This window comes from Laccaria bicolor, genomic scaffold, assembly GCF_000143565.1.
Source record: "Laccaria bicolor S238N-H82 LACBIscaffold_8 genomic scaffold, whole genome shotgun sequence".
NCBI classification, from domain to species: domain Eukaryota; kingdom Fungi; phylum Basidiomycota; class Agaricomycetes; order Agaricales; family Hydnangiaceae; genus Laccaria; species Laccaria bicolor.
Window position 1 is genome coordinate 870,263 of NW_001889879.1, and position 25,948 is coordinate 896,210.

Sequence of the window (25,948 nt, forward strand, 5' to 3'; positions counted from 1 at the left end):
CAGTAGGTCAGAAAGCGCCGCAGGGAACCCCAGAGAGCACGAGGACCACTGGATTAGGTATTTTTCCAAAAGGCGTCCGAGTCATCATGTGAACTCAAGGCAGGGTTCCTGCAATCGAAACATTGACCAAATTTTGACCTGCCTGAATTTTAATTTTTCAAGTGAGGAGAATGTTGAATTTCTTACGCGTCTCTGTCACCTCAACAACTTGGGAGTTGGTTACTGAAGTTGAGTGAAGCCCAAGTGAAGCCTTGTAAAATTGTGCTAGCTTGGTGTTGGAGTTGATGGCAAACATCTTGCAACAAGCCAAGAACGAAAGATCATTCAAGCAAGATTTCAACTTGTTTTCGACAAGTACATCAATTTTTCTCTCTGTCTACACAACCTCAGAATTTTTTCTATAAAATCAAGCGTGAAGGATAAGCTGTTGAAACCGGTGCGAAAATCTAGATCCACGGCCGAACTTGAATGTGACATCTGCCACTGTTGCCTCATCTAACAGAGTCCAGACTTGGAGTCTTAGACTACTCACCTCCGGCTCCATGAACTCTGCTACCACATGTTAGGCTGAATGATAATATGGACTAGACCCCGGCGTAGCCCTGCTTGACACTGTTTTCAAAGGACCCGGGCCTCGACTGTATTTCGGGCCGCAAGCTACCGAGTATTTCGAGCAAAGTTCGAGGTGTTCTGGCAATGTTCTGGAGAGACTGCATCGTGTGACTGAAGGAGATTTTGTCCGGTGAGCTGGTTTGTTCCTTGCTGAATTTCCCAATAATTTGCGTTACGTAGGTTGAGGAGCTACATGAAAGATTTTGATCACAAGAGGTACGTTCCCAATCTGGGAAACGAGAAGAGGATGTTCCGCTGTGGTGGACGATGAGCGTTTAACGTTGACGTACTCTTTAGCTTCTTAAAATCAATTTTGAAGGAGAAAGTTGAAGAGTCAGACCAGGCTTTTTTGCCCCCAAGTCTAGGAGGTCCGAAGCTCTCTAACTTGAAAGCGCAGAGGCCTCGGACACAGAAGGGGAGTTTGGAACACGTCATACACTCGGCTGGCCCACACCCACCTCCGGATCTGGCTAACACTGATATGCGCAGTTGCAGCGCAGAGTGAACAACTTTTGCGATGGTTAACTGCGAGAGTATCATTTACTAGGTGCAACGAATGGCGGACCTCCAGCAACTGCGCCAGGAAGATGCGGATAGGATCAAAAAATCGGCACAACGGCTGAAGGCCCAACTCGACTTTCGGTCGCTTGGTGAAAGACGTTGGGACTTGGCGCTATGGAGACGAACTGGCGAGCTAGCATAACCACCTTTTTCAACATCCTTCGAGCCAGGTTGAGCCTTTCGCTTCCTTTCTGGCTGGCAGACCGCTCTCGTTGTGAGCCATCGCAGTGTTCGATTCGTTGAGCGAGGGTCATCTCAAAGCTGCATTTTCTGTGCAGTGGAGGCATTCGTCTTGTGGAGAGAGGCTCTGTGTCTGTTGAAAGACTCCCAATATTGGCTAGACTTCCCGGCGCTGAGCCCTGATCAATGGGGCGAAAGGGTTGAGGCTGAAGTTGACGGAGTCAAGCTTACGGAGAGACTCCGGAATGTCCAAATTAGCGACAGCGTTGCCAAGAGACGTTTTCTGTCCGATTTTTCCATGAAGATTTATTATCTGGAAGTATTCTTCACTGTCAATTTCATGTCCACCCCCCAAACACCTTTTCTGAGTTGTGCTCCTCATTCAGATTATTCGATCATCAAACGATGTCATACAGGCACATGTTGCCCTTCTTAGCCTCTTCCGACTCCGAGAATCATTATCATCCGAGTCCCTGACTTCAGCTGACTCTGAGGTGTGGACACGCGTTCAACGTGCCTGCCCACTGCACCGATTATCATCCATCACTCCCATCTACTACCTTTTGATCTTGTTCAACGCTGACCTTCCATGGCGCAAGCTTCAAACTTTGGAAAACTTCCTGGTTTTGGGCTTCCTCTGACCTGGACTTCACCATCTCCTACCGATCTGGTTTCTGAACCGGAGGCATCGAAGCTCGGAGATGGAGAGGGTACTCCAAGTCCAAAAGCGGGCTTGTTCCCGACAGCCTTGAATTCCAACATCAGTAACCTGAATTCCTTCCAGTACGTGTTCCGAGCCCTATCGGCTGAAACTCGAAATCGATCGCGAACGATGACAGGATGCGATTGATCACCCTACAAGAATTCGCAATGCTGGGCTTCATGAACCAGTTAACGGATAAGCCAGGCTGGGAGCACAAGGTGGGTGTTTCGAGTTTTGTCTTGCCGTGATTTCTAGTTGGCTGAACTGCCAGCTTGTGCTGTTAGGTCTTTGATTCCACCATCACTGCGAAATGGAAGGAAGAGGCGTTAGCTCAGAATGGACCTGTGGACGACGTCAAAGAAGAAGAGTCAGCAACTAACGTCAACGGAGAAGACCCTGCGCCCGATGACGATGAAAACTCGGAGAGGCAATCTGAGGATACATCAGTCGGCATCACCGAGAAGATGGTGGATTGGTGTTTCGCTGAATTGCAATTCAAAGCGAAGCTATTTCAAGAGAATGGGGGACTCGTGTCTGTGTATAATGGCGACGTTGTCAAATCGGATGCCGCTATTCCTCCTGATCTCCAAGCTGCGTTGAAAGCGGCCGTGGAACCTCTAGAAGACGTGCCCGACCGTCTCAAAGACTGGCATCCAGGTTCGGACGAGCTTGTCCTGGACCTCGTGCATCCCAGCTTGTTCCCGCTAGTCTATGGTCGTAGCAAGGTTTTGAAGGAGGGTGTAACTACTCTGGATGACTGTATTGAGCAATGCGGAGAAGGCGTTACATTGCCTGTTCGATTGGACGAATCCACATTAGGAAGGGTGAGGGTAGAAGGGGCTATCCTCGACATAAACCTCTACAGCAACAAGTTTCAATGGTTACCCTGCGAAGTAGATATATCGGGGAATGATGTGCGGTAAGTATGTTGATTTCGATCATCCTTTCTAACTCTCATAGCAACCTGGGCAGAATTACGAGTTACATCAACAATTTACACCCACAGAAGCATTCGGAACTGTACATGGTCATAGAAAAAGTCATTGCTCGGGCAATTCCTTTGTGGAACATGACTCTGTCCCCACTGCGGTCGGGGGTAGACAAGTACCGGCGTATAGATTACGACTGGGTCGAATACGATCCCGACCCAGAGAGCTTCCCAGAAGACGAGGGGCCACAGCAGGAAGAAGGCGAGGATGAAGACGACTACTGGGATCGAAGAAGTGAGTGGATAGAAGAAACCCGGCGCGTCGTCCTTCCTGAGCCCAAAACATTTGCCCCTCCTCCGTATATGACAACGGACTCAAAGGACCAAGTCGATCTGAGGAGAGATTTTGGCGAGAAAGGATTGCAAGTTATAGTCAAGCTAGCGAACATTCATCTCACTCCGGAGAAGCCCGAGTACAACGGAGGGAGCTGGCATGTCGAGGGACAGATGGTGAGCTCCTTCCACTTGAGCGCCTTGCACCCGAATAATTCATTTGCAGAACGAGCACATTTGTGCGACGGCTTTATACTACTACGACTGTGAAAACATCACAACCAGTCAGCTCGCTTTCCGCCAACAATCGAAAACGGACGACGCTGAGCTCATCAACTACCCGCAAAACACCAATGACTGGCTAGAAGTGGTTTTCGGATGCGAAGACCGTAGCTCCTCCGTGCAACAAGTCGGAGCCGTGGAGACGAGAGCCGGCAGGCTGATCACCTTCCCCAACATTCTTCAGCACCAGGTCCAGCCTTTCTCGCTAAAAGATCGCTCGAAACCTGGGCATCGAAAGCTCCTAGCGCTGTTCCTCGTAGATCCGACGATCAAAGTCATCTCAACGGCACATGTCCCTTGCCAGCGAAAGGACTGGTGGCAGGAGATTGTCAACACGCGAAGTGCGATTGGCGACCTTCCGCGTGAACTTCAGGACCAGGTTTTCGAGGAGGTTGAAGAATTCCCGTTTGGTATGGAGGAAGCGAAAGAGTTGAGGCTGGAATTGATGGAGGAAAGGAAAAAGTTTGTCGTTGATGCTGGCAATGCGTTTGAGAATCGAAATACGTTCTCGCTCTGTGAACACTGACATGATTATATTCAATGGATCCCAATCTCCAGCATACCGTCATTGGTACAGGGCTGAGAGGAAAGACGTCCCTTGTTTCATGATGTCACTTTCGGTGAGGTGACCGCAAGGCCATGTCTCCCTGTTGACAGGGAAGCTGTTGTGGTGCAGTCCAAAGTCGAAGACTGCCACAGACCACATAGCATAGCAATTTGCATTTGGGTGGGGTTGTAATGAAGAAACCCCAAGACTTCGCGTTGCGCTTGAATTTAAGTACTTAATGCAACACCATCGAGCGGCTTCCTCCGAGAAAAAATTGTTAAGCAACGTTTTCCAAAGCTGAAGTGAGAGAGCGGGCGAGCCAGGAAGAGGGAAACAAGCGACCAAAGGTAGACCTGCGTAGGGTTTGTAACGGAAACGGCGAAGAGTGGTGGATTGGACAGATGGGCGATGTGGTTGACGGTTGCGATCAAAAGGCTTGAGGCTGCTCATTACGTTCATCCTGCCCGACAACTTCCTCATTCCTCAAACTACATCTACTACATACCTCCTGACCATCACCATCAACGAAAGAACGACTACACGCTATGCCGAGGCTGTCTAGGAGAGACTTTACCTGACCAGAAGCATCGGATTTGAGTTGGATGCTTTGGTCAAGTCGCATTCAACGTTAATTGATCCGGCTGCTAGCCTGGCTAGGCATAGCACACATATCTTACCCGATTCAGTATCAATTTCTCTGGTGATCTGGAGTGGCCTGTGCGGTACGGTGTGACTGCCAACTCCATCTGGCATTGCACTGATCATCAAACGACTTTTTTTCTGTTTGCTGTCAATCTCCCATGGCTCAAGACTCGAACTTTGGAAACCTCCCTGGCTTCGGGCGTCCTCTGGACTGGAATGACAATGCAGAGTTATTCCCGACGACACTAAACTCCTGCCTCAGCGACGCGGCTGCCTTTTCGTACGTGCTATTATGAGTATTGTATATCAATCGCCAATGATGATGATATCGATGGTGTTGGCAGGATGCGTTTGATCACTTTGCGTGAAATGACGATGCTGGCCTTTATGGACCAGCTGACAGACAAGCCTGGCTGGGACAAGAAGGTGAGCGCTCAGAATATCTCGGAAGTTACCGTCGACCGAGTTGCACGATGCTACATAGGTTTTCGATTCTACCATTACTACCAAATGGAAGGAAGAGGCGCTATCACAAGCTCAACCCGCGTCTTCCGACGCGTCAATACCTCCCAATGTCAGCGAAGGAGCTGGGAAGATCGACATGACGGAGAAGATGGTGGATTGGTGTATCGCGGAATTGCAATTTAAAGCAAAAGCTTTCCAAGAAAATGGAGGGCTCGTTTCTGTCTACAACGGCGACGTCGTCAAATCGGATATCGCGATCCCGCCCGAACTTCAAGCGTCATTGCGCGCAGCCGTGGCGCCCCTAGAAGACATACCCGACCGTCTCAAAGACTGGCATCCAGGTTCAGACGACGTCGTCCTTGACCTCGTACACCCCAGCTTGTTTCCGCTCGTGTACGGTCGTAGCAAGATTTTGAAGGAGGGCGTGACCACTTTGGATGACTGCATCGAGCGATGTGGCGAGGGGGAAGTGATACCTAGTATGACTGGTGGTGTCGCACCGGAGAGATTACGGATCAGTCGGAGGACCGTCGACTTAAAGTTGTTCAGCGACAAATTTCAGTGGTTGCCCTGCGAAGTGGATATATCGGCGAATGACGGAAATTCTGTCCGGTCAGTTTATCTACTACTTCTTAACTCTCCGTGTTCTCATGAAGTCCTGGCAGAATCAAGAGCTTCATTAATAACTTACATCCGAAGCGGTACCATGGGCTGTATAGCGTCATTGAGCAAGTCATCGCACGGGCCATTCCTTTGTGGAATATGACTTTATCCCCACTCAAATTGGGGGTCGAAGATTACAGACGTATAGACTACGACTGTGTAGAATACGATCCGGACCCCGATGACTTGCCGGGTGACGCGGGGCCACAGCAAGAGGAAGGTGAAGACGATGAGGATTATAATGACCGAAGGTGCGAGTGGGAACGAGAGTACAGGCGTGTCGTCCTCCCTGAGCCCGGAACGTTTGAACCTCCTTCATACATCCCGGAAGACCCAAGGGACCTAGTTGACCTGAGGGAGGATTACGAGGGTAAACCCCTGCAAATCATAGTCAAGCTGGCGAACATCCACCTAACCCCGCAGAAACCGGAGTATAAAGGAGGGAAGTGGCATGTTGAAGGCCAAATGGTGAGTGAGATCATTTCGGGCCCTACAGCCTTCATATTCATATCTAACATGTCAATTCGCAGAATGAACATATATGTGCAACAGCTATATACTATTATGACTGCGAGAATATCACCAACAGCCGCCTTGCATTCCGCCAACAATCAGATAAGGATGACGCAGAAGGGATCAACTACCCGCAAAGCCAGAGTGACTGGCTGGAAGACGTTTTCGGGTGTGCCGAAGGCGACTCCACGGTGCAAGTAGTCGGGTCCGTCGAAACTCGAGCTGGCCGACTGATCACATTCCCCAACATTCTTCAACACCAGGTTCAGCCGTTCTCGTTGGAGGATCGGTCGAAACCAGGGCACCGGAAGATCCTCGCGCTCTTTCTGGTAGACCCGACAGTCAAAGTCATCTCGACGGCGCATGTTCCCTGCCAACGAAAGGATTGGTGGCAGGAGGTTGTCAATACGCGGAGTGCGATTGGCGACCTTCCCCGTGAGCTGCAGGATCAGGTGTTCCAGCAGGTTGACGAGTTCCCGTTTGGTATGCAGGAAGCGAAGGAGTTAAGACTCGAGTTGATGGAGGAAAGGAAGCAGTTCGTGGTTCACGCTGAAAATGTGTTTAAAAATCAGCAGACATTCTCTCTCTGTGAACATTGAAGACTTTAGGAACAAGTGAGTATCTAGCATCTTGTAACCGCAACGACATGCAGTAACACCGGACCTTGGCAGCGGATTATAGTGCAGTAGCCAAGGTGTTTGATTGGTGTTTTGCCGAAGCCAGCGGGCAAGGGATCCATTCAGCTTGGCATAGCCCCAACCTTATCTCTCTCCAACATACGTCGTTTTTGCGGGTAAATATATTCTCGATCCTCGAATAACTCACCTTGCCAGTGTTTCCCTTACGCCGCCTACTTGCGATTCATGGAGTTTTATTTCTCAGGATCGTCGGTGGCAGGTTTGAAACCGACAAGCTGCTACTTCGAAAATTCCGAGTTACGAACGTTCAGCTCTACCAAGAGCGACTCAATTCAACACCAGTAAACCGCCGCTCTCAAATTATCTGAATTCTGCGATACATGACAAAGAACCCTAAGCTCTAGGACAGTCAAAAAAAATGACTCTCATTTCTTGACAAACTCCGTTGGGAATTTAGGATCATTGCTACCCTTGACCCCGATGGTCGGTTTATCCCTCGTTCCACGTCCGCCCAGGTCTCTGATAACCACGCAAGGAGACCAATCAGCTCATGTACTGGGATTTGCGACAGCACCTACCCGCCTGGTCCATCTCCCCACTGGTCATCACTGAGCGATGGTTTGAGTCTCATGGAATAGTGAGCCTTTGCTACTCGCACTTACTCGTCATCGTCTTCTTCAGGTTCATTCGTAGGAGTAGGTTGCTTTTTCTCTTGATCATGGTGATTTCTAGAGACGCCTGTCATAGTAAAACAATGAATCAAGATAGGAAAGTTGCGACTGACCCAGGCTGAGCTGAACAACAACCGCGCTGATGCGATTCGCAGGAGGTTACTCTATCAATGCCAACACCATAAATTTTGAGAAGAGGCAACCCAGGAATAAGATATGATTCCGTACGAGCTTGTTCCTGCCATAATTCCGATCGTTGAACTTCGCGATGATAGTGGTCTTTTGATGCAAGTTCTCGTTGGCTGCTGCTGCGCGATTGGAGGGAGGACAGCCGGTAGATGGGACTCGGATGGATTGGAGGAGCCTTTTATATAGAGATAAGAACACAGCCCCAATTCATTAAACCATCGGAGGCAGTACAAGTCACTGTTTGTCCATCACTAGCACTGGTGTCAAGACGTTTGTAAGGCTCAGCACTCAAGCGCTCAGCGCTCAACGTCAACACCCTCAGCTGATGTATTGCAAACCGACAGGTTCGGCCGCGTGCCGGTGAAAACCTGAGATCTGAGAAGTATGACTTCATCACTGGACCCAATATTTTCTTACTCTGTTTGATTCTGTCGCTAGAAACCGCGCATTCCGAGTCTTACTCGTAATATGGGTTTGTTGGGGACAAAGTATCTCTGTCCCAGGCAAATCCCAGGACTTTCTTAATTTCGGGTCATTGAAATTGAAAGCCAGGCCGCATATTTGGCTCTACAGAAATAAAGCTAGTTATGCTGCCGCGCACTCTAATCTAGGTTCTGACCGGGTTCCGGCTCTTTTGTCGCCCTGTTTATTGCCGCACGTGTCAACTATCAGGTCATCACTGTGCAAACCAGTGGGCAATTACTGTGAAATCTTGTACGGTATTCGCATTACCGTGCATGATAATGCACAGTAATTTTCCTGTGCAAATGATCATTTCGCCTCCTTGGACGGAGTGGATCGGCTCTCTTTTTATAGGCTTCTACAAAATATTGAACGATGGCTTTCACTGTCAAAACTTGTAGGCTGCTGCCTAATTCTGAACCTTCGAGAGGTGTATCATCCCCAGCTCAAGGAAGAATTCGTTCATGCACAATTGCAAAAATGGCAACTTATTCCTTTGTGCATGGCTGGCTCGTCAGATAGTGGAACGGTTCAGCTTTCACGCTTAAATGCAATAAAAGTCGAGAATTACGACCTGGATTTGTCGCATATCGTCGAATCATGATAATCAATTCCGTCTTGTAAGGATAAGGGCTAACGGCCAATCCACTTGTACCTTATCATCGGCTCCTACTGGGGCACTTGGGTTCGATTCCAAAACACCTTGTCGTAAGTCCTTCCAGAAGCGAATGGCAATGTCGCCGCCTCGAATAGATATGTCTTCCGAGGCTTCCGAGTCATCCGCGTCCGCCTTCACCCTTGAGGCTTGCCGCTTCGAGTCCGCTTCGATATCGTCCGCCAGGAACCTCGCGTCCTCTTCGGAATCCAAATCTTCTGGATGCTTCTCATGATAAGTATGAAGTGCACTCGCAGTCCTAAAGTATCCCAAAAGGTCACGCCAGCTCATTTCTTTACGCATGAGTGAAGGCTGAGGATTGTGGCCAGGTGGCAATGTTACCGGCGGTGGAATATCAGTTCCTGCGTAACTTAACGTTATCAGATACCAGAAAACGAGACGCAGATAGCTAACCGCAAAAGTACATCCTCTGCACGTCCCCCAATTCAGATTTTTCCCCAAGTACAGAGGCGGGGTCTGGCACGTCAACCAACATCCGCTCCAATATGGTCCTTCCTGGACGTTGAAAATACATTCCAACGCTACTCCTGGAATCTGAGCCTTGATGGTAGGATGTAATCAGCGGTGTCAGCGAAGGATATGCTGGCAGGCGAAATTCCGCGTAGACCTATTGACTTCATAAGTTGCCGGATTCGGAGAAAAACTATTATAAGGTATACCCAGTACGCAGCCGTTCCTCCTTTACGCAGAACACGTTGTGTTTCTGGCCAAACTTTTGACCAATCGAACCAATGTCCAGATTGCGCTTTGAAAGATGGAACACAGGTGTTAGTTACACTTCACCCTCAACTCGTTGCCTTCCAATGAGGTCAAGCGAGAGAGAAATACACGACAACGTACCCGCGATCAATAAATCTACACTTCCATCTTCGACGGTCAATTGCAGGTCTTCGGCCGAACCTTTGAGGAATTTGAATCTCTCTTCCTTCCCGCTGGGCGCAATATCCAAAGAAGTAACATAAGTGCGCGCCCTTTGAAGCATCCCCTCGGAAGGATCTATTCCAATTACTTCGTGAAATGGGCTTAGATGTGGAGTTGCTTGACCTGCGTGGATATTGTTGGGTCAGAAACGTTTTATCCTTTCAATTAGTTCAGGCAATGGCATGACAACAAACGTTTCATGCGTAAGAGCTAAAAGCTCGAGTACCACACAAGCTCGACAGAAATCCCTTCTCACCTGTACCACACCCCAAGTCAACCGCTCGCTCCCATCGAGCGCTGCCCGAGTGTTTATGATAGTTGAAGATGTACTCGAAGAGTTTGGATGGGTAATTGGGACGCGATGCAGAGTACGCAGAGGCGTTAAAACCTGTCCTCGCGAACGTAGACATTCGATTCAGGTTTAGTATCTGAGCGGGCTGCCGTGGTCGGAAGGAAAGTTAGGAAACTCCGACGGACTCGGATAATGAGTTTTGAATGAGTTGAACCAGCATGTTGTTTGCCTCTGCTTGGCGCGTTACTTTAACACTTGCAAGCCAACTGGTACTTGCGAACGAGGAGACACACTGACAACGACAACAATTATGCAAATGCGGACATTATCCTTGCGATGAGCAAAATACTAGGGCTCGTGAAACGCACTGGTGAGCGTCTTCAATCGGCACTCGATCACGAAATCGAAAACTCTTGCATTTCTCCCATGCTCTTTGAAACAACTTTGAAAAGCGCGATCTTGCTATGGGGAGACTCGTCCTCTCTGACCAGCCCGAATGGGGAGGCTGTTCCTCAAAATATGCTAGACCTTCATAAGTATGTCCTATGTGTCAAATTCTGCTGTGTTTACCGACGTGAATATTTTGTCCTGCAGACCGGCCCGCAAGCTTCTCTCTCTCGATCATCCTCCGAAGCAAACCGGGCATTTTGGACGTATTTTTTTTTTTTTTACAGGATGCCCGAAGGTTCTCTGGCGTAAAAACCCATTCAACAATGGCGATCACGATAATACAGTCACTTTGAGGCGATGGTGAACACAGGCTGAACATCATCAAAGAATCGCAAAAATCCAAGGTGAATCTTCCGCCGCCGATGGGACCTCCAACGTCCTTCAATAAAATTATAGGCTGAAGCTGCGTTTTTCTGCAATTTTTCTGGGCGACAAGGGTGATTGTATCGAGGTTGATTTACAGAATATCGCTGACCAAAGATGGGACGGTAACCTTGCGTGGAGGAGGCCATTGACATTCATCTATCGACGTAATAATCTACGATATGTATTTTTCGGAAGCGCCGCCCCGCTATGCACGACGCTAATACCCCTACTGATCTGTAGTCCATTCACTTGTCCGTTTCGTTATAAAATATTACAACAAGGCGTCACTGAAAGTTTAAAGGTATACAATTAAGTCCTGATGCTGGTATCTAAAAGTCCGCTTTTCGTAATGACGAATTTTTTGGAAATAAATTGCGAGGGAACCGGGTTCTTAGCAGGCTGTCCCTCTATGCTAAAAAGTTAGAATAAGGTGCATAATTCTGAGTGATGGAAGGACTCGCAAAGGACCTAGTAAGATTGAGGGATTGGAACCACATTGATTATGACTTGATAACATTGTGATGGATCGGACCCCGCGTTAGGTTGATCAGTCGAGACATTGAATACAACATTTGTTTGGCCTCCTTGGAAGGGGCATAATGACCAAAGGTCGTGTATGCCATGAGCGGCGAGAACGGGAAAGCGATAGGCGGGAGCTTTTATAACCGAATAGTTCTCCGAGCCTGCATGGCCTTGCGTAGTGGTAATCCAAACAAGTTCTCCGCCACTCTGTACCTCCGTTGCGTTGGTTATCGACGGTCCAGAGGTTCTATAAGCTTTTAAGATATTATCCCGTAGAGCCAACGTGGGATAATCGTTGTAAGGATAGGATGCGTGTGTCTATTAAGCGCGTTTTGGAACCTTATGCGTGTGAGGTAAAAATGATACATACAGACGTCACGTAGAATGAAACTCCTGTGCTGGCACCTAGGCAGCATCCAGAGCGTGAATATTGAAGCAATCAACGAAGACCAAGACCTTAGTAACTGACCGTTTTGACCGAGGACCAATGGCGCCCCTGTGTAGTTCGCGTTTGGTAAGGATGAGTTGAGTGCGGCCAGGGTAAAATTGTACGGAAGGCTAGATTGGGACGCTATAACACCGGCGTAAACAGAAGGCGCAAAAAGGGCGGCTGTAAGCGACAGTATGTTTGCGACGAACATCCTTCTAGAATTTCCCGAGCGTTGGTGGAAGATGTGGGAGGAAAGGAAAATTGGTCTGGCATTGGGCGCACGCTTTATATAAATCTAAAGGTTTCAGTAGCCACGTGTACATCACTACATCAGTGAAGCGAATTGCCTGATGAGTACGTCCCACGGGGCTGTGTCGGCGAAAGTATGGGGAAGAAGAAGCACGTTAGTATTCACGTGGCTGCAAGCTTCTGCGAGTCCGGATCAGGCGACTCTTGCAAGTCAAACAATGCAGGGAAGATGTCCTGGCAATTGAAGTGGCCCTCTACAACGGATCATGGATCTGAAGGGATATGAAGACCTTTGAGAAATTCAAGAGTTTGAAAACCGAAAACTAAAAGAGTTACTTGTGTACAGTGTTTGGTTTTGCTTGATTTGACAAATATACAGGTGCTCAAAAAGGCAATAAGATTCCAACTTGCCATGGCCGGGCTGGCCAGCCTGAAGTTGTCCGACGCCGTCAGGTAGAATCGGCTTGCGATAAGGGATACGCTCGTCTTCTCCTTTGTTCTCAAATGCTTGATGTTGTATTTGAGAGCGCTCACTTCAATAAAATCTTCCTTCTTCGGCCCCCATTGCAACCCCATTGTCCGTCTGAAACGGGTTACGGAATTAACGTCATGAGTGTTGTGCATTGCTCGCGCCCGGACGCACCTTTTGGCGTGGAAACCCGTTTTGTCCCTTCTTTTATGTTTGGGCTTATTGTAGAAGATTTTGCATTCCTAGGCCATCCATAAAGATGTTAGTTGTTTCCGCTCTCAGAATTATCTCCGCCTGCAAGACGTGTCTTGAAAAAAAAAAAATTCCGATATATTGCTTCGAGATTCTCGCTAAGCGGCGGGTTTGGCCTCAAACGTGGTGAAAATTTGTTGATTCGTTGTCGTCATAGGCCGCTGCGCAGATGATGATATCGCAGCACAGAATTCAAATTGTATGAAGTCCGCAGCACTATTAGCCCAGAAGCGACACCCGGCTCTTGCTGGAACTCCCCTTCTCCTCCCACTGTCCTCCTTTTAGATGACTCCATAGCTGGTTAAGAGATCAATGCCAGTCTTCTTATCTCAATGATGGTCACCACCTGCACATTGCACAACCTCGAGGCGGCATGAAATTAGGCCTCACCGAGTGCGTTGATCGCCGGTAATCGTATTCGGCGAAGCACCCATGTGGACGCTGGTGCAAAAGGCCATGCAATGTTCTACCCTGTCGATTCGACTTCCAGAAGGACTCGTTGACGCTTGTTGACGCCCAAACCGTCACCAATGGGAATTCATCGATTGGTTAACAAAGAAAGCGCCGTATGCCCCGGAAGTACTAACGCCTGTGCATGATGCGTCAGATTGATGAATGCAACACGTCCATACGAGGAAAATCCAGGGATAAATCGATGACTCGCGGGCCGTCTCCACATATAAAGGTGAGACAGGACGTCAGACGCTTGGTCACATATCACCAATCAACGTTCGGCTGGTAGCCTCAAACGTCGCGCCCCGAGCTCACCAACGTAACCTTACCATGGCGGTCTCACCATCTGAATTTATGGCCGCTGTGGAAGAATTCTTCATGACCGGAATGGTCGTCCTCGCTATCGTCCTCGCCACCGTTCGAGCTTACATTGCCAAATTACTTTTCGCCATTGAATCAGCTGGTCTCTCCGATTTTGTCTTTATCTGCCTGCTCTCTATAGTCGCCATCCTCGTCTGCTTAGGCGTACGGACGTCTCATTCATTAACGTGTTTAACCGAGCGGCAGCCAGATGAAGAACTGGGTTCCGAAACTGATAATCGCTTATTCGGAAGGGTGGAGGCTAGAAGTGGGATTCCTGGAGTTATTATGGAAGGTGGTGTATGGAAGGTTGTCGCAGTCAGGCGGGACTCTAGATGTCAAAAAGATTCTTCAGGAGATCAAAGGTGAGCCGTTCATCCTGTTGACCCGAAACGCATCGATAAAGTATTGCGCGTAGAACTCTCCCGAGAAATTTGCAACGGCCCTTCACGACGATAGATCGAAAGGAGCCGCTTGATCCAGCCCCATGATTCTCCGCTATCGTAAATTTTTGGTTGTATTTTTAGGCATTCAGTATAATCCGACCATTCACCCCGCTGTATTTCGCTGGTGACAGCCCCGAAATCGCGTCTCGGAGGGAAAACATCGGTGCGTCGATGGGCCAACCGTTACTTCGATTGTCCTGGAATCTGGGAAATTCCTTCATGTCGTAACTCGTTAGCCGCCAACAACTTTTCAATCAACACGGACGCCCTTATCAGATGGCATTGAGCATGTACCTCGTTCGTACGACATAGTCCTGAAGAATTAGATATCGGGCGTGATGGTGGTCTGGAAGCTTGGTGTTGAAGCCGTCTTTTTTTAGGTTGTGGTCCATAACGATTGTGTGGAGTAAGATGATATCCCCGAAAGCACTTTAAAGGTCAAGCTGGAGCTGGTAGCCGTTAATATCATAGAGATTGAGATGAAAAATGCTCAACTATGTTGTGATGATGAAAGCTGATGAAAGTGATCTTGGCTTCATAACTGTTTTCTGTCACAACCTTGAACGTCGTGACCACACCCGCCAATGACCATGGCAGCATCCTCGTCCTCATCCACGCCGTCATGCTTACCGTCGTCGTCTGCAGTGACAATACCTGTAGCAGGAAAGTCTATCCTAAAACGTCCACCACAAGCCCAAGCATCCATCTTCTCCAGGATCACAAGGTTTCTGCCAACGCAGACCCAGCCACAAGCGGCACCCACCGAAGATGCAAAACCTTTGAAAAGGGCCCATTTCATTCTCCCCCAGATAGCTACTGTCTACCCAATATCTTCTATAAACCCACCGTCGACTCCAACGTTGAAGGAAGAGAAGAGAGCTATCGAGGATCGGGAGCAGGAGCGCCGTAAACGGGTCGTCCGAGGGAATTCTACGGGTAGCCCTGGAGGCCAGGATGTGGAAGAATGGTGGTCGATGGATAAGGTTGAATCTTTCTATCGGGAGTGTTGTGCAGGCTGTGAAGAGGAGCCAGATCCAGCCATCACCGTGGCACTCAAGGTACGTGAACAATCTTTGAAGCATTTTCTCGTAGTCTGAGCTCCCATTTGTTCAGCATGCCTCACCATCGAGTCCAAGGACCGTCGACTTCTCGGGCGTCCAGCTCACGTTCAATTCGGCGTCTATCCTGTCGGATGTCTTCAACATCGAGTGGGGTTTACGGAAGCTGGTATTCCGTGAATGCGACCTAGATGAGCATGTGCGTCTTATTCCATTCGCTTTCAAAGACGCCGTGTCTGTGGGATACCGCGGTCCGGATATTCTTTCTCGAGGAAGGCTTGCTTTTTCGTCACATTGTCCTCCTCCACCGTGTGCCTTACTGACTTGCTGATAGACTTTGAAACCAATACTGCATGCCTTATTAATACCGGGGACGCTTTCATTTCTGTCGATCGCGTCAAATCGACGATTGAAAGCGGCTGCTTTTCGACTCGTTGGTGCATACGTTAAAAAGGTGTGTCAAGCGACTCTAGTTACCTTGACAATATGCTGAAAAATAAAGTAGGCGAAAAGCTTGCAGTTTCTCGACCTTTCACAGAACCCTTTGGATAAGAAAGCGATTGAATACATTGTCGCTGCGTTGGCAACAGCCCCTGAAGCCGGCTTGGTTTCTCTTCGCTTGGACGACTGTGCACTACGACCGGCGGCTCTCGAAACGCTTTGTCGCGCAGTCCGCACGTCGTCATTACGCAACATCTCCCTACGGCATAACCGGATTTCCGCCTCAGGAGGTGTAGCACTCGCACTCATGATAAGAGACTATCCCGACATCGTGCCCACACCGCTTTCCCCAGCCCCATCTGGAACACCCACATCCTCCGCGTCCTCATCACCCACGTCATCTTTTGTCAACCTCCCCAACGTCCTGATGTCGCCGCCAAGTACACCGACGGTTGCAAGCCCAAGCCCGTTAGCACCGTCACGGACAGGGCCTCCAGCTCCTCCTCCACGACACCCAGCTGTCAGCATGCAGACAACATATACCCCATACGTACCGCGCGCTCGCAGATTAGTTGCTAGCTCAGCCAACCCACTGTCGCCTTCCGGTCAACATATCCCCATTATCACATCCTCCTCTCAAGGTGGGGTAACTACGCGACATCCAGCGCCGAGTAGTCCTGCTACCCCAATACATAACTCTCACCACGATAGTGGGCCGAGTGCCGCGCTCCTAGATAATATCCGAGCACTAGATAATTTGCCTCGTCTTGGGGCACTGAGAACCTTGGACCTCAAGGGGAATGACTTACGCGTGAGTTGACACACTTGCATTTAATGGTTGCTCAAAATTTCCTGTTTCATAGACTGGAATAACATACATTGCTCAAGTGCTAAAGCGGAATCGCACTTTGAAGGTACTAAATCTGAGCGAGAATAAGCTGGATGTTCAGTGCTTGGTGATCATCGCGGAGGCGTTGGTTAGCCTAATTCTTCTCCTCTTGTCCTTGAAGTAACTTTTCCTTTGTAACAGAAATACAACTCCAGTCTAGAGACACTTGACTTGAACAAAAATCCATGTTCTGGTCCTGGTCTTGAAGGGGTAAATGTCGTCATCATATCTTCTAACTCCACCTAACTCTCTACATAGATCCAATCTCTAAGGACCGCGTTCACTCTCAACACGGCGCTGAAACGTCTCTTTTTATCCTCGACTTCAATGACATCCGCAGGCGCCATTGCTTTGGCAGAATTTCTTCCAGAGTCAACGTCCCTGCTCCACCTGGACCTCACCATGAATGGCTTCGATATCGCTGGAGTTATGGCCCTGAGCTCAGGGCTGAAGGCCAATCATGTTATGCGATGCCTGGACGTGAACATTCCGCCGGGTGATGAGGAGTTCGCTAGGTTTGTGGTTTACGTGCTCTGGGTTTGCCAAAAGGCGCTGTTAACGTTGCTATAGGATGTGCAGAGAGATCCTGAATTCTTGTGTCAGGAATACTGAAGAGGCCGAAAGGATAACGAAAGGGGCAGAGGGATCAAGCACTGGTAGTGGGCGGGGACTGGGTAAAGGCGTATGGGGCATGATCGAAGAGAGCGAGCTTGCCAAGTCGATTAGGAAGGATGAAGAGAAGAAGGTACGTGTTTTTGATTCTGTCAACCAGTCCACTCCCTCACCGGCCACAGATCGAGAGTGATGTTGTGGTCAGAGCACGAGCTTGCCTTACATCATTAGCCAATGTCACGGCGGCTCCATCTTCAACTGTGAATCCGGAACACATAGCGGACGCGGCCACGAAAGCACGGGTTGTGGTTAACGAGTTAACGACGGTTATTCAGGAGACTGAAGACCCAATACAGATGGAGGAATTGCTTGGAATTAACGACCAACTACTTGCGTTGCTGAAGAAGGTACCTGGAGGTGGCAAGCCGACCCTGACATTATATGGTTTGGGTCTGTCGCTCCCTGGTATTGAACCAGTGGGCGGCGATACCACATTGGCAAACGGCTCACCTGCGTTCTTGAATGGTCATGCTAATGGGCATTTCCCTGAGGGAGAGGATGATGATGACACACCGACGACCCCCAGAATCGACAAAGGAAAGCGGAAGGCTGAGCCAGAGCCAGAGGTTCCTGAGAAGGTCCTCAGTCCGACCTTCTTGATCGCGGAATCGTCAGAGGACGAGGATGAAGATGGCAGGCGATATGTGATCGCCCCAGAGCATCTTGAGGAGGTCACTTCGCCAACTGATCGGTAAGTGTTGGTCCCCCCTCTATGTAAGTCTGGTGAGTGATGATCGTTTCAATAGATCACGTAGTTGGGTAGAGGAAGAGGGCGAGGTGTTTAGAAGGGGAACAATTCTCCTTGGCCCTGAGGAGATGGAGGGGGAGTATGCTGGTGAAGAGTTACGGAAAGAGGTACTTTAATTTCCCACCTTTTCGAAAATATCGCTCAACAGATCTACCTATCTTAGCTGCTAGAGGCCATGGTGGAGCGACCCCCTCCACGCCCTTTGACTGATGATTTTGGGATAGAGATAATCCCGGGGAGCATGAACTTTGAGGACCAACGGTCCACATCATCAGTACCTCCCTCCGATCCCTCTCCTACCATTGAGACACCCAAACCATCGCCTCGCCCATACATTTCACGCACCAGGTCCACCTCCTCCTCGATCATGAGTCTCATATCACCTGTTGGGACAGACCATCCTGATCTGAACGGGCCTGTCGTCGAGAGTCTCGTATCTGCGACGTTGAGTTTATCACCGACGTCGCCTGGGGCTTCTGGAAGACCTTATTTTCCACGAAGTCAAAGTTCACCCAATGTGGAGTCTTGAATGACTGAATTTGGGTAAGCTATGATACACAATCTTCAAGGGCCATGCTCACAACTGCTTCGACGATTGGCTTTCACAGGGCACCCTCACCTACAAACACGACACTGGATAACACCTTCTTTCTTTCCCGGCGGATAGGGTCATAACATTTGGAGGTTTCGATAACGTCTCTTCGCTATCCCCTTCCCACGTTCCTGGACCGCCAAGTACATTACTTTACACAAGGTGGCACGACCCGCGTCGAGCATAATTGTTGGATATCGACGTACCTACCTTGCTTTGCTGATGATAATGAATCTGCATATCTAAACTTCTTTCCCATTCATCACGTCTGGCAAAATTCTAGGCACATGGCGTCAGCTAGGGCGAAAAAAGGTCAGATGTCGCAACGTGCTCGGGAAGATATCACCAAGTCGACAACAGCATGAGGGGGATGTGCCTGATGTTGTGTAGATAGTGCAACCATATATATAGGTTACTCTGACTAACTGCTGGCGTCTTTTGCTCTTCAACCGATACCATCATGCCCCCACGCACTAAAACCACTGAAAACGACGCTGATCCCCCCAGACGCTCGGGGCGTATAGCAGCGTTGCCAACTGCCGAGTCTGCACAGCCCAAACCTAAGAAAGCCGTCGCGTCCAAGAAGAGACCAGCTGCGGAGACGGTGGACGCCACGAAGGAGGCTGAACCATCGACTGTGAAAAAGGTGCACACACGCTCGCTCTATCTCGGGGCTCTTCTCTCGTGTTCGTGGGGTGCTTTCCTGATACTCGAACGTAATACTAGGCTAAAGCTACTGCGGCTGAGGATGAAGACGAAGGAAACCCAACATTGGCCACGATAGACATTGGCGACAGCCTACCAAGCCTCACGCTCAAAAACGAGAAGGGCGAGGATGTTCAGGTCGAAAACCTGGCGTCGGAGAAGGGCGTTATCCTCTTCTTGGTGCCCAAGGCAGATACCCGTACGTATTGGCTTGCCTAGGGCGATTTCGTGTGGATCCTCAACACGGCGCGTGCCACGTTTTTAGCTGGGTGCACAAACCAAGCTTGTGGCTTCCGCGATATTTACCCTGATTTCACTTCATTAAACTACGATGTCTACTGCTTGAGCGCAGACACCCCTGCTGCACAGACAAAGTGGCAGACGAAGGTGAGTCTTGGTTTACTTTCCCGCGGCACCCTGCACTCAGACCCTATTTCCCTCTTCTAGAAAGAGCTTCCGTATCCCCTGCTGTCTGACCCGAAGAGGTTACTGATTTCTGCCTTGGGCGCAGGCGAAGGCGGGAAGACTAAGAGGAGCCATTTTATCTTTGAGCAAGGGGGCAAACTGGTAGATAAGAAAATCCCAGTAAAACCTGCTGATAGGTTTGTCTTCATGTTAAACTTGAATTTTATACCTTGGGAGTTAATCTTTATTGTTTATCAGTCCCAAACTTGCTCTTGACTTTATCAAGAGTCTTCAATGAGCATCACTGTCTTATCTATCCTGTGTACAATCAATTTTCCTACTTTCTTTCTCTATAAACACCGTTGCATCTCACGACTCGCAGTGTGGATTCTTCCGAACAACCGGGCGGTGAATCAGCGATTACTCGGGGACCTCTATGGCAAATTTCCCCGCTCTTCTTTGGCGGTCGGCGTGTTTAGATGATAGCCATTGCGCAATAGGGGATGCTTTGCCGTTTAAGTTAAAACTCAAGGCCGGCGGTGATCTACAATGCGTACCAACCCCACCTTGTGAAGTATTCTCCCGTATCAACGCAGCCGGACTGTAAAGTCCCTATCACACCATGTGCAGAACCCGCGCTGCAAGAAGATATTGAAGAGTCCAGACCACGGCTCCGCTCTCACGTTTGGTTGCCTGCGGACTCAGCATTCAGGCTTTGCGTCCCATGCAATGGATGTTTTATTGATTGTCAACTGCGTAATCTCTATTTTGCTGCATGTGTACCAGATAAATTTGTGACTACGGTTTCGAGTTCAAGAAGAAATTCTAAAAATACAGCGGTAGGTGAGGGTGGTGGCTACAGAAGGTTGGTAGGTCAAAGAGGATACAAAAGATAACAATAGTGTTCGATGGAGTGATAGCTTAGAATGTCTGGTGGAATAATGAATGATCAGATAATTTTGCGAGTGGAGGCCTTGTCCCGACTTCGGCCAGAGAACGAAAATAAAAGAACCCGATCGATGATTGGTTTCCTGTTGAATTAATACTCATCCATATAATCCTTGCACCTTTCCCAGAGGCGGTTCCACCTCCCATTATTCCAGGTGCGTACTCTCGTCCACCCGTCATGCGCCGCCATCCTCTCAATCCAAATCAAAACCGAGCAGAGCGCAAAATCCGCATAGGTGACGTCGTGGCCCATAACCACGACACCGTCCCCATCAAGGCAATTTTTTTCCAAGATCCTAGCTAGGAAATCGAATTGGTCCTTGACGGCCAGCCACGCCTGCTCGCGCTGCGGCCCAGCAGCTAGTAACTGAGGAGGAACTGGTGCCCCGCCCCGAAAATGCGCCTGAGACCGGTCAGGCAGCTGATGGTGACTCAATGGCACCATGATAGGCAGCAGCGGCTTCGAAAACACTTCCTGAATGAAGTGCACGAAGAGCGTCTGGAGTGCGCGAGACCCCTCTGGAAAGACGGGACGCGCAGGGTATGCAGATTCGAGATACTCGGCGATTTCGTTGGGGTTGGAAACTACGACAGGATTGGTGGGATTACGCATGGGGTCAACAACGACTGGAAGAGTGTAAACGGGTCGACCATCGCTTCGCATACCGGTTGGCTGCGCTTTGATAGACCGTAGTGTGGCTTCGACGTCAGGGAACTCGACCCATACTGTTCGGTACAATAGACGTTTATAGTTCAGAATAAACCTAACGTAAGTCAGCTCTATATTGGACGCGACTATATATGAGTCACGACGTACCGTACACGCCAAATGTGTGGAGCCCATGGTTGTGGAGTATGGCCGGGAACGTCGTACAGTGTGATAACAGGCGGCGAAGCAGCAGCAGCGCGTGAGGTCGATGCGTGGTAGTGATGGTGTCGTGACATAAGAATTAAGAATATGAACAGAAGAAGAGAATTCGAACTTAGGGATAAAGATGGAACTGGATAACACGCCGATTCCATCCACGCGACTCCTTTTAAACGGCCTGATTCAAATCGACCTAGGAACCAAAACCTCAAACAAGGGCCAGGGGTAACTTGGTTGCGACTCAGATCTAGTCATGGACACGATAGCAGTATTCGTCCAGGTTCAGTAAGTAGAATCCAAGAGATCTTGTTGCGTCCTCTTCGAGCGTCGGACAAAAACAGGGGGGAAACACCGACCGAGATTAGAGACCGATATATTCCGACCCTTTCCTAGTACGTGCGGCAAGTTATGCGAGGAAAGGATATCGATGAGGGGCACCTCTTAAGACTCGGATGAGCACACACCGGGTCGCAGCGGAGGAAAGGAAGGGGACCATTGGTGACGAGAGGATATTTTTGGAAACAACTGGAGCTGTTCCTTCCATTTCTCATGATATGGAGGCTGGAGGCAGAGGAACTCTGTCCCACTGTCGGGGTCATGGCGGTGCTAAGGAGTCATGTCAAAAGTATTTCCAATTTTGGAAACATATTGTGATCGCGTTCTGTCGTGTCATGTGCGTCTCTCAACTGCGCGCTTCACGAAACCCCGAGTCTCCGTGACAATAGAGATCGTTTTTACGAAACCTCGCGTGCTAAAAAATGGAAGGAATTTTGACGATTATTATACCCATGGGAAAGGCTTAAAATCACCACGTTTTTGAGGAAACACAGCGTCTCACTGCCTTCGCCGAGCGCCCACCCAGTGTGCAATTCAGTTCTTCCTTGTATTCTGTGATAGGACCACCTGTAGCTTTCGTTAGCATCCCAAGCCTATTATCGTCCTTCTCCAGGCTGATGCGGACGGCGAAGTGCTGAAACGCCGACCACGGATTTTCATCTTCGCATATCACCGTTGATAGCTTTCGTGCCTAACGGGATCCTGGCGTCGGGGAAGCTACCATATTTGTGAATTTTTCGTTTCTGACAATAATTCATGACTCGACATCGGCTTCAGATAGCGGATACGCGGCACCACACCTTAGAACTACGTTCTTGTAATTCGAGTCATATCGGAATACTTACTCGGATCCGCCATCTGAATTATTTATTGAGGCGACATAGGTTCTAGCGGAGCTTCGTTAGCACCGTCAAAAGTTATATGGACCAGGACTGACTCGAACAATAACTCTGTTATGGAACAAAGCATGATGTTATCGCTCCTTCACAAAAGGATAGCCAGTCAAAGATTTCACTTACTGCGAAGCCTAAGTGATCGCAGCAATCGCCAAGTCGATCTTGTGAACGCTCGTGGCAGTCGAAACGATTGGAATTTGTGAAACCTTGGAGAAAAAAATCAAAGAGCCTCTGCTGAGACTGAGAAATCGAGTCAATAGACGTATCCGAAGGTCCTTCCACCAGTCGACTGTGCTTGAAGTGACAATAAACAAGCGCTAAAGTTTTCCAACAGCACGAACCAGTATCCTGGGCCGCAGACAGAAGATGGAGAGCATAGTAAAATTAGACACGAAACAAAAGCATGGGGGAAGAGACTAAGAGTCAGTCGAGAGGTGACAATAAACAAGCGCTAGATTTTTCCAACAAACGGAACCAGCACACTGGGCCGCATTTAAATCAGACACGAAACAAAATCATGGTGGGAAAAGGCTAAGAGGCAGCCAAGAAGTGACGATAAACAGGCGCTAAAGTTTGTCAACAGTATCCTAGGCGCAGAAAGAACATGGAGAGCGTAGTAGAATTAGACACGAAACAAGATCATGGTGGGAAGAGATTAAGAGTCAGCCGAGAAGTGACAATAAACAAGCGGTAAAATTTTCCAACAGCAGGAACCAGCATACTGGGCCGCAGAGAGAACATGGAGAGAGCAGTAGAATTAGACACGAAGCTAAGAGTCAGCCGAGAGGTGACAATAGACAAGCGCTAAATTTTGCCAACAGCACGAACCAGTATCCTGGGCCGCAGAAAGAACATTGAGAGCGCAATAAAATGAGACACGAAACAAAGTCATGGTGGAGCCCAAGAGGCAGCCAATGAAGCTGGTGGGAAGGACCAATGCATTCAACAGAAGGAGAACGTATACCCTATCATTTGCTTCAATTTCGCATTGGTGCACCGGTACCTGTGTGGGATTCGACGTGTACGCCCCGATGAACGTGTCTCAGGCTAGAGTCGGATCCACGCACGTTCAGAACGAGAAATTCCGAAGGACGCAAGATACACAAAAGCTAAGTTTTTTGCGAGGGAGATTCTCCTGACTGAACTGTGATACAAGTCAGGACACAGTTGTTCAAGTTAGGTTTTTCGGTTGGTTTTGAAGAAGGGGGATCGCTCTTGGATCGCTCACGTGGTACGACGTCAGATATTACCACACGTGATCACGGCATTTGCCTCGATCACTGAGTAATCATTGGGAATACATATATTTGGAGAGAAATTCCGCTTCTTTATCCGCAACCATCATGTCCAACTCTCTTGATCTCCTCAAACAAACCGGTACCGTCGTCGTCTCTGACAGCGGCGATTTCGAGTGTGAGTCCTCACTGCTGCGCCTCAATGTAGAGCTTCTAATCACCTTGATGTAGCTATCGATGTCTACAAGCCCCAGGTAAATTTCGTTTGCAATGCTGAATCCGGTGCGTCGCTCACGACGGGTTATAGGATGCCACGACGAACCCCTCCTTGATTCTGGCCGCCACTGACAAGCCTGGCTATGCCCGCCTCATCGATGCCGCTGTCGAGTATGGAAAGAAGAAGGGGAAGACGATCGATGAGCAGACCCAAGCGGCAACGGACAGACTCGTGAGTGATACTGCCACAGTACAGAAAAACTTGCTGAAAATTTTGTCTTTCAGCTCGTCGAATTCGGAAAAGAAATCTTGGCCATCATTCCGGGCCGTGTGTCGACAGAGGTTGATGCCCGCCTTTCCTTCGATAAGGAGGCCACCAAGGCCAAGGTTCGTGTTACCAGCTTCCGTCCACCTTCAATCTTACACCAGATTCCAGGCTAAGGAGCTGATCGCTTTATACGATTCTGTCGGCATCAAGAAAGAGCGCGTCCTTATCAAAATCGCTTCAACCTGGGAGGGTATCCAGGCTGCCCGCGAACTCGAAAGAGATGACGGCATTCACTGCAACCTCACCCTCCTCTTCGGCTTTGGACAAGCCGTTGCCTGCGCAGAAGCCGGAGTTACCTTGATCTCACCCTTTGTCGGGCGTGTAAGTCTCATTCCCATTCCGACTAGGATTTCTCTCATCGCCACTTCGATAGATCCTCGACTGGTACAAGAAAAGCACCGGAAAGACCTACGAAGGCGATGCCGATCCCGGTGTCCAGTCTGTCAAGAAGATTTACAACTACTACAAGCAACATGGCTACAAGACCATCGTCATGGGTGCTTCCTTCCGTAACGTGCGTTTAGATGTCCTTCGCAAGCCAATCGCAGATATCTCATGGATTAACTTCAGGTCGGCGAAATCAAGTCTCTTGCTGGTGTTGACTTCTTGACCATCTCCCCTGCCCTTCTTGAAGAACTCAAAAAGTCCAATGATCCCGTTCCACGAAGACTCGAGGCCAGTGCTGGTACGTTATCTTTCCGCTCGGTCTACCGGGCCGGGATTCTATGCGATGACGTATGGCTAATGGAATTTCCGATTTGAAAATAGCCGCCGAAGCCGAACCGATCCCCAAAGTCACCTTCATCGACAACGAGCCCGAGTTCCGCTGGGCCCTGCTCCAGGAACAGATGGCGTTTGATAAGTTGCATGAGGGTATCAAGAAATTCGCTGAGGATGGCCAGACCCTCAAGGATCTGCTCAAGAAGAAGATCTCTGCTTAATTTTTTCGAGTTGGACCGTTCGGGACGTTTCGGCCGTTGATGGAGCACTCAAAGGTAATCTCATAAGCTGTGGTTTTTATGTATGTGAAAACGAGAAGAAAGTAAATGATTGTCGTCATTGTATTATCCGCATTCGATTGTAGTTTTCCTTTCGTCGAGAAAATAGAAACACCAATCTAGTTCTGTATCACTGGGAGGCGCGCAACCCCTATATCTGCATAACGAACGTTCTTCCAGCTATGTATCATTATGCATTTGAATTTTACCAAATCACGCAGCCGCGCCTTCAACTTCCAGAGAAGTCAAGTAGATCATTGCCATTGTATATTCATTCTGTGAAGAACGAATTAATCACATTTCTGCACAATAGTCCCAACATCCAAAAAGTAATTTCC

The 25,948-nt window shown here is 49.0% G+C and overlaps 10 protein-coding genes across 10 annotated transcripts; 7 read left to right on the forward strand and 3 right to left on the reverse strand.

Annotated features, from left to right (window-relative positions):
- Positions 1-542: 542 nt before the first annotated feature.
- LACBIDRAFT_325722 (uncharacterized protein) lies at positions 543-1,117 on the forward strand (the record flags this gene model as incomplete). Its single annotated transcript, XM_001879208.1, has 4 exons — positions 543-561; positions 589-742; positions 793-828; positions 910-1,117. 4 exons carry the CDS (start codon positions 543-545, stop codon positions 1,115-1,117), a joined length of 417 nt encoding a protein of 138 aa, XP_001879243.1.
- Positions 1,118-2,199: 1,082 nt separating this feature from the next.
- LACBIDRAFT_151444 (uncharacterized protein) lies at positions 2,200-4,056 on the forward strand (the record flags this gene model as incomplete). The annotated part of the gene is made up of 5 exons (XM_001879209.1): positions 2,200-2,274; positions 2,341-2,400; positions 2,482-2,975; positions 3,029-3,494; positions 3,544-4,056. Coding segments are annotated over 5 exons (1,608 nt in total), but the record flags the coding sequence as incomplete, so codon positions are not given.
- A 1,119-nt stretch (positions 4,057-5,175) lies between these two features.
- On the forward strand, positions 5,176-7,028 carry LACBIDRAFT_318108 (uncharacterized protein; the record flags this gene model as incomplete). The annotated part of the gene is made up of 4 exons (XM_001879210.1): positions 5,176-5,214; positions 5,273-5,865; positions 5,919-6,384; positions 6,447-7,028. 4 exons carry the CDS (start codon positions 5,176-5,178, stop codon positions 7,026-7,028), a joined length of 1,680 nt encoding a protein of 559 aa, XP_001879245.1.
- Positions 7,029-8,996: 1,968 nt separating this feature from the next.
- On the reverse strand, positions 8,997-10,396 carry LACBIDRAFT_318110 (uncharacterized protein; the record flags this gene model as incomplete). The annotated part of the gene is made up of 5 exons (XM_001879465.1): positions 8,997-9,406; positions 9,459-9,672; positions 9,725-9,810; positions 9,906-10,109; positions 10,243-10,396. The coding sequence occupies 5 exons, from the start codon at positions 10,394-10,396 to the stop codon at positions 8,997-8,999; spliced, it is 1,068 nt and encodes a 355-aa protein (XP_001879500.1).
- Positions 10,397-11,367: 971 nt separating this feature from the next.
- Positions 11,368-12,288, reverse strand: LACBIDRAFT_318111 (uncharacterized protein). Its single transcript, XM_001879466.1, has 4 exons — positions 12,086-12,288; positions 11,987-12,021; positions 11,556-11,934; positions 11,368-11,501 (listed from the first exon to the last, which is right to left on the reverse strand). Exons 1-3 carry the CDS (start codon positions 12,255-12,257, stop codon positions 11,563-11,565), a joined length of 579 nt encoding a protein of 192 aa, XP_001879501.1. The 5' UTR covers positions 12,258-12,288; the 3' UTR covers positions 11,368-11,501; positions 11,556-11,562.
- Positions 12,289-13,742: 1,454 nt separating this feature from the next.
- On the forward strand, positions 13,743-14,433 carry LACBIDRAFT_318112 (uncharacterized protein). Its single transcript, XM_001879211.1, has 2 exons — positions 13,743-14,194; positions 14,248-14,433. The coding sequence occupies exons 1-2, from the start codon at positions 13,800-13,802 to the stop codon at positions 14,318-14,320; spliced, it is 468 nt and encodes a 155-aa protein (XP_001879246.1). The 5' UTR covers positions 13,743-13,799; the 3' UTR covers positions 14,321-14,433.
- Positions 14,434-14,859: 426 nt separating this feature from the next.
- On the forward strand, positions 14,860-18,612 carry LACBIDRAFT_318113 (uncharacterized protein; the record flags this gene model as incomplete). The annotated part of the gene is made up of 11 exons (XM_001879212.1): positions 14,860-15,333; positions 15,389-15,532; positions 15,668-15,787; positions 15,839-16,585; positions 16,638-16,751; positions 16,805-16,873; positions 16,922-17,178; positions 17,234-17,408; positions 17,458-18,026; positions 18,082-18,190; positions 18,247-18,612. 11 exons carry the CDS (start codon positions 14,860-14,862, stop codon positions 18,610-18,612), a joined length of 3,144 nt encoding a protein of 1,047 aa, XP_001879247.1.
- An 837-nt stretch (positions 18,613-19,449) lies between these two features.
- On the forward strand, positions 19,450-20,134 carry LbPrxQ2 (peroxiredoxin Q; the record flags this gene model as incomplete). The annotated part of the gene is made up of 4 exons (XM_001879213.1): positions 19,450-19,579; positions 19,646-19,767; positions 19,828-19,982; positions 20,044-20,134. Coding segments are annotated over 4 exons (447 nt in total), but the record flags the coding sequence as incomplete, so codon positions are not given.
- Positions 20,135-20,824: 690 nt separating this feature from the next.
- Positions 20,825-21,678, reverse strand: LACBIDRAFT_318115 (uncharacterized protein; the record flags this gene model as incomplete). The annotated part of the gene is made up of 2 exons (XM_001879467.1): positions 20,825-21,497; positions 21,551-21,678. 2 exons carry the CDS (start codon positions 21,676-21,678, stop codon positions 20,825-20,827), a joined length of 801 nt encoding a protein of 266 aa, XP_001879502.1.
- A 2,498-nt stretch (positions 21,679-24,176) lies between these two features.
- On the forward strand, positions 24,177-25,553 carry LACBIDRAFT_248359 (transaldolase; the record flags this gene model as incomplete). The annotated part of the gene is made up of 8 exons (XM_001879214.1): positions 24,177-24,246; positions 24,300-24,322; positions 24,376-24,516; positions 24,570-24,671; positions 24,721-24,933; positions 24,986-25,126; positions 25,183-25,291; positions 25,381-25,553. 8 exons carry the CDS (start codon positions 24,177-24,179, stop codon positions 25,551-25,553), a joined length of 972 nt encoding a protein of 323 aa, XP_001879249.1.
- Between the last annotated feature and the right edge of the window lie 395 nt (positions 25,554-25,948).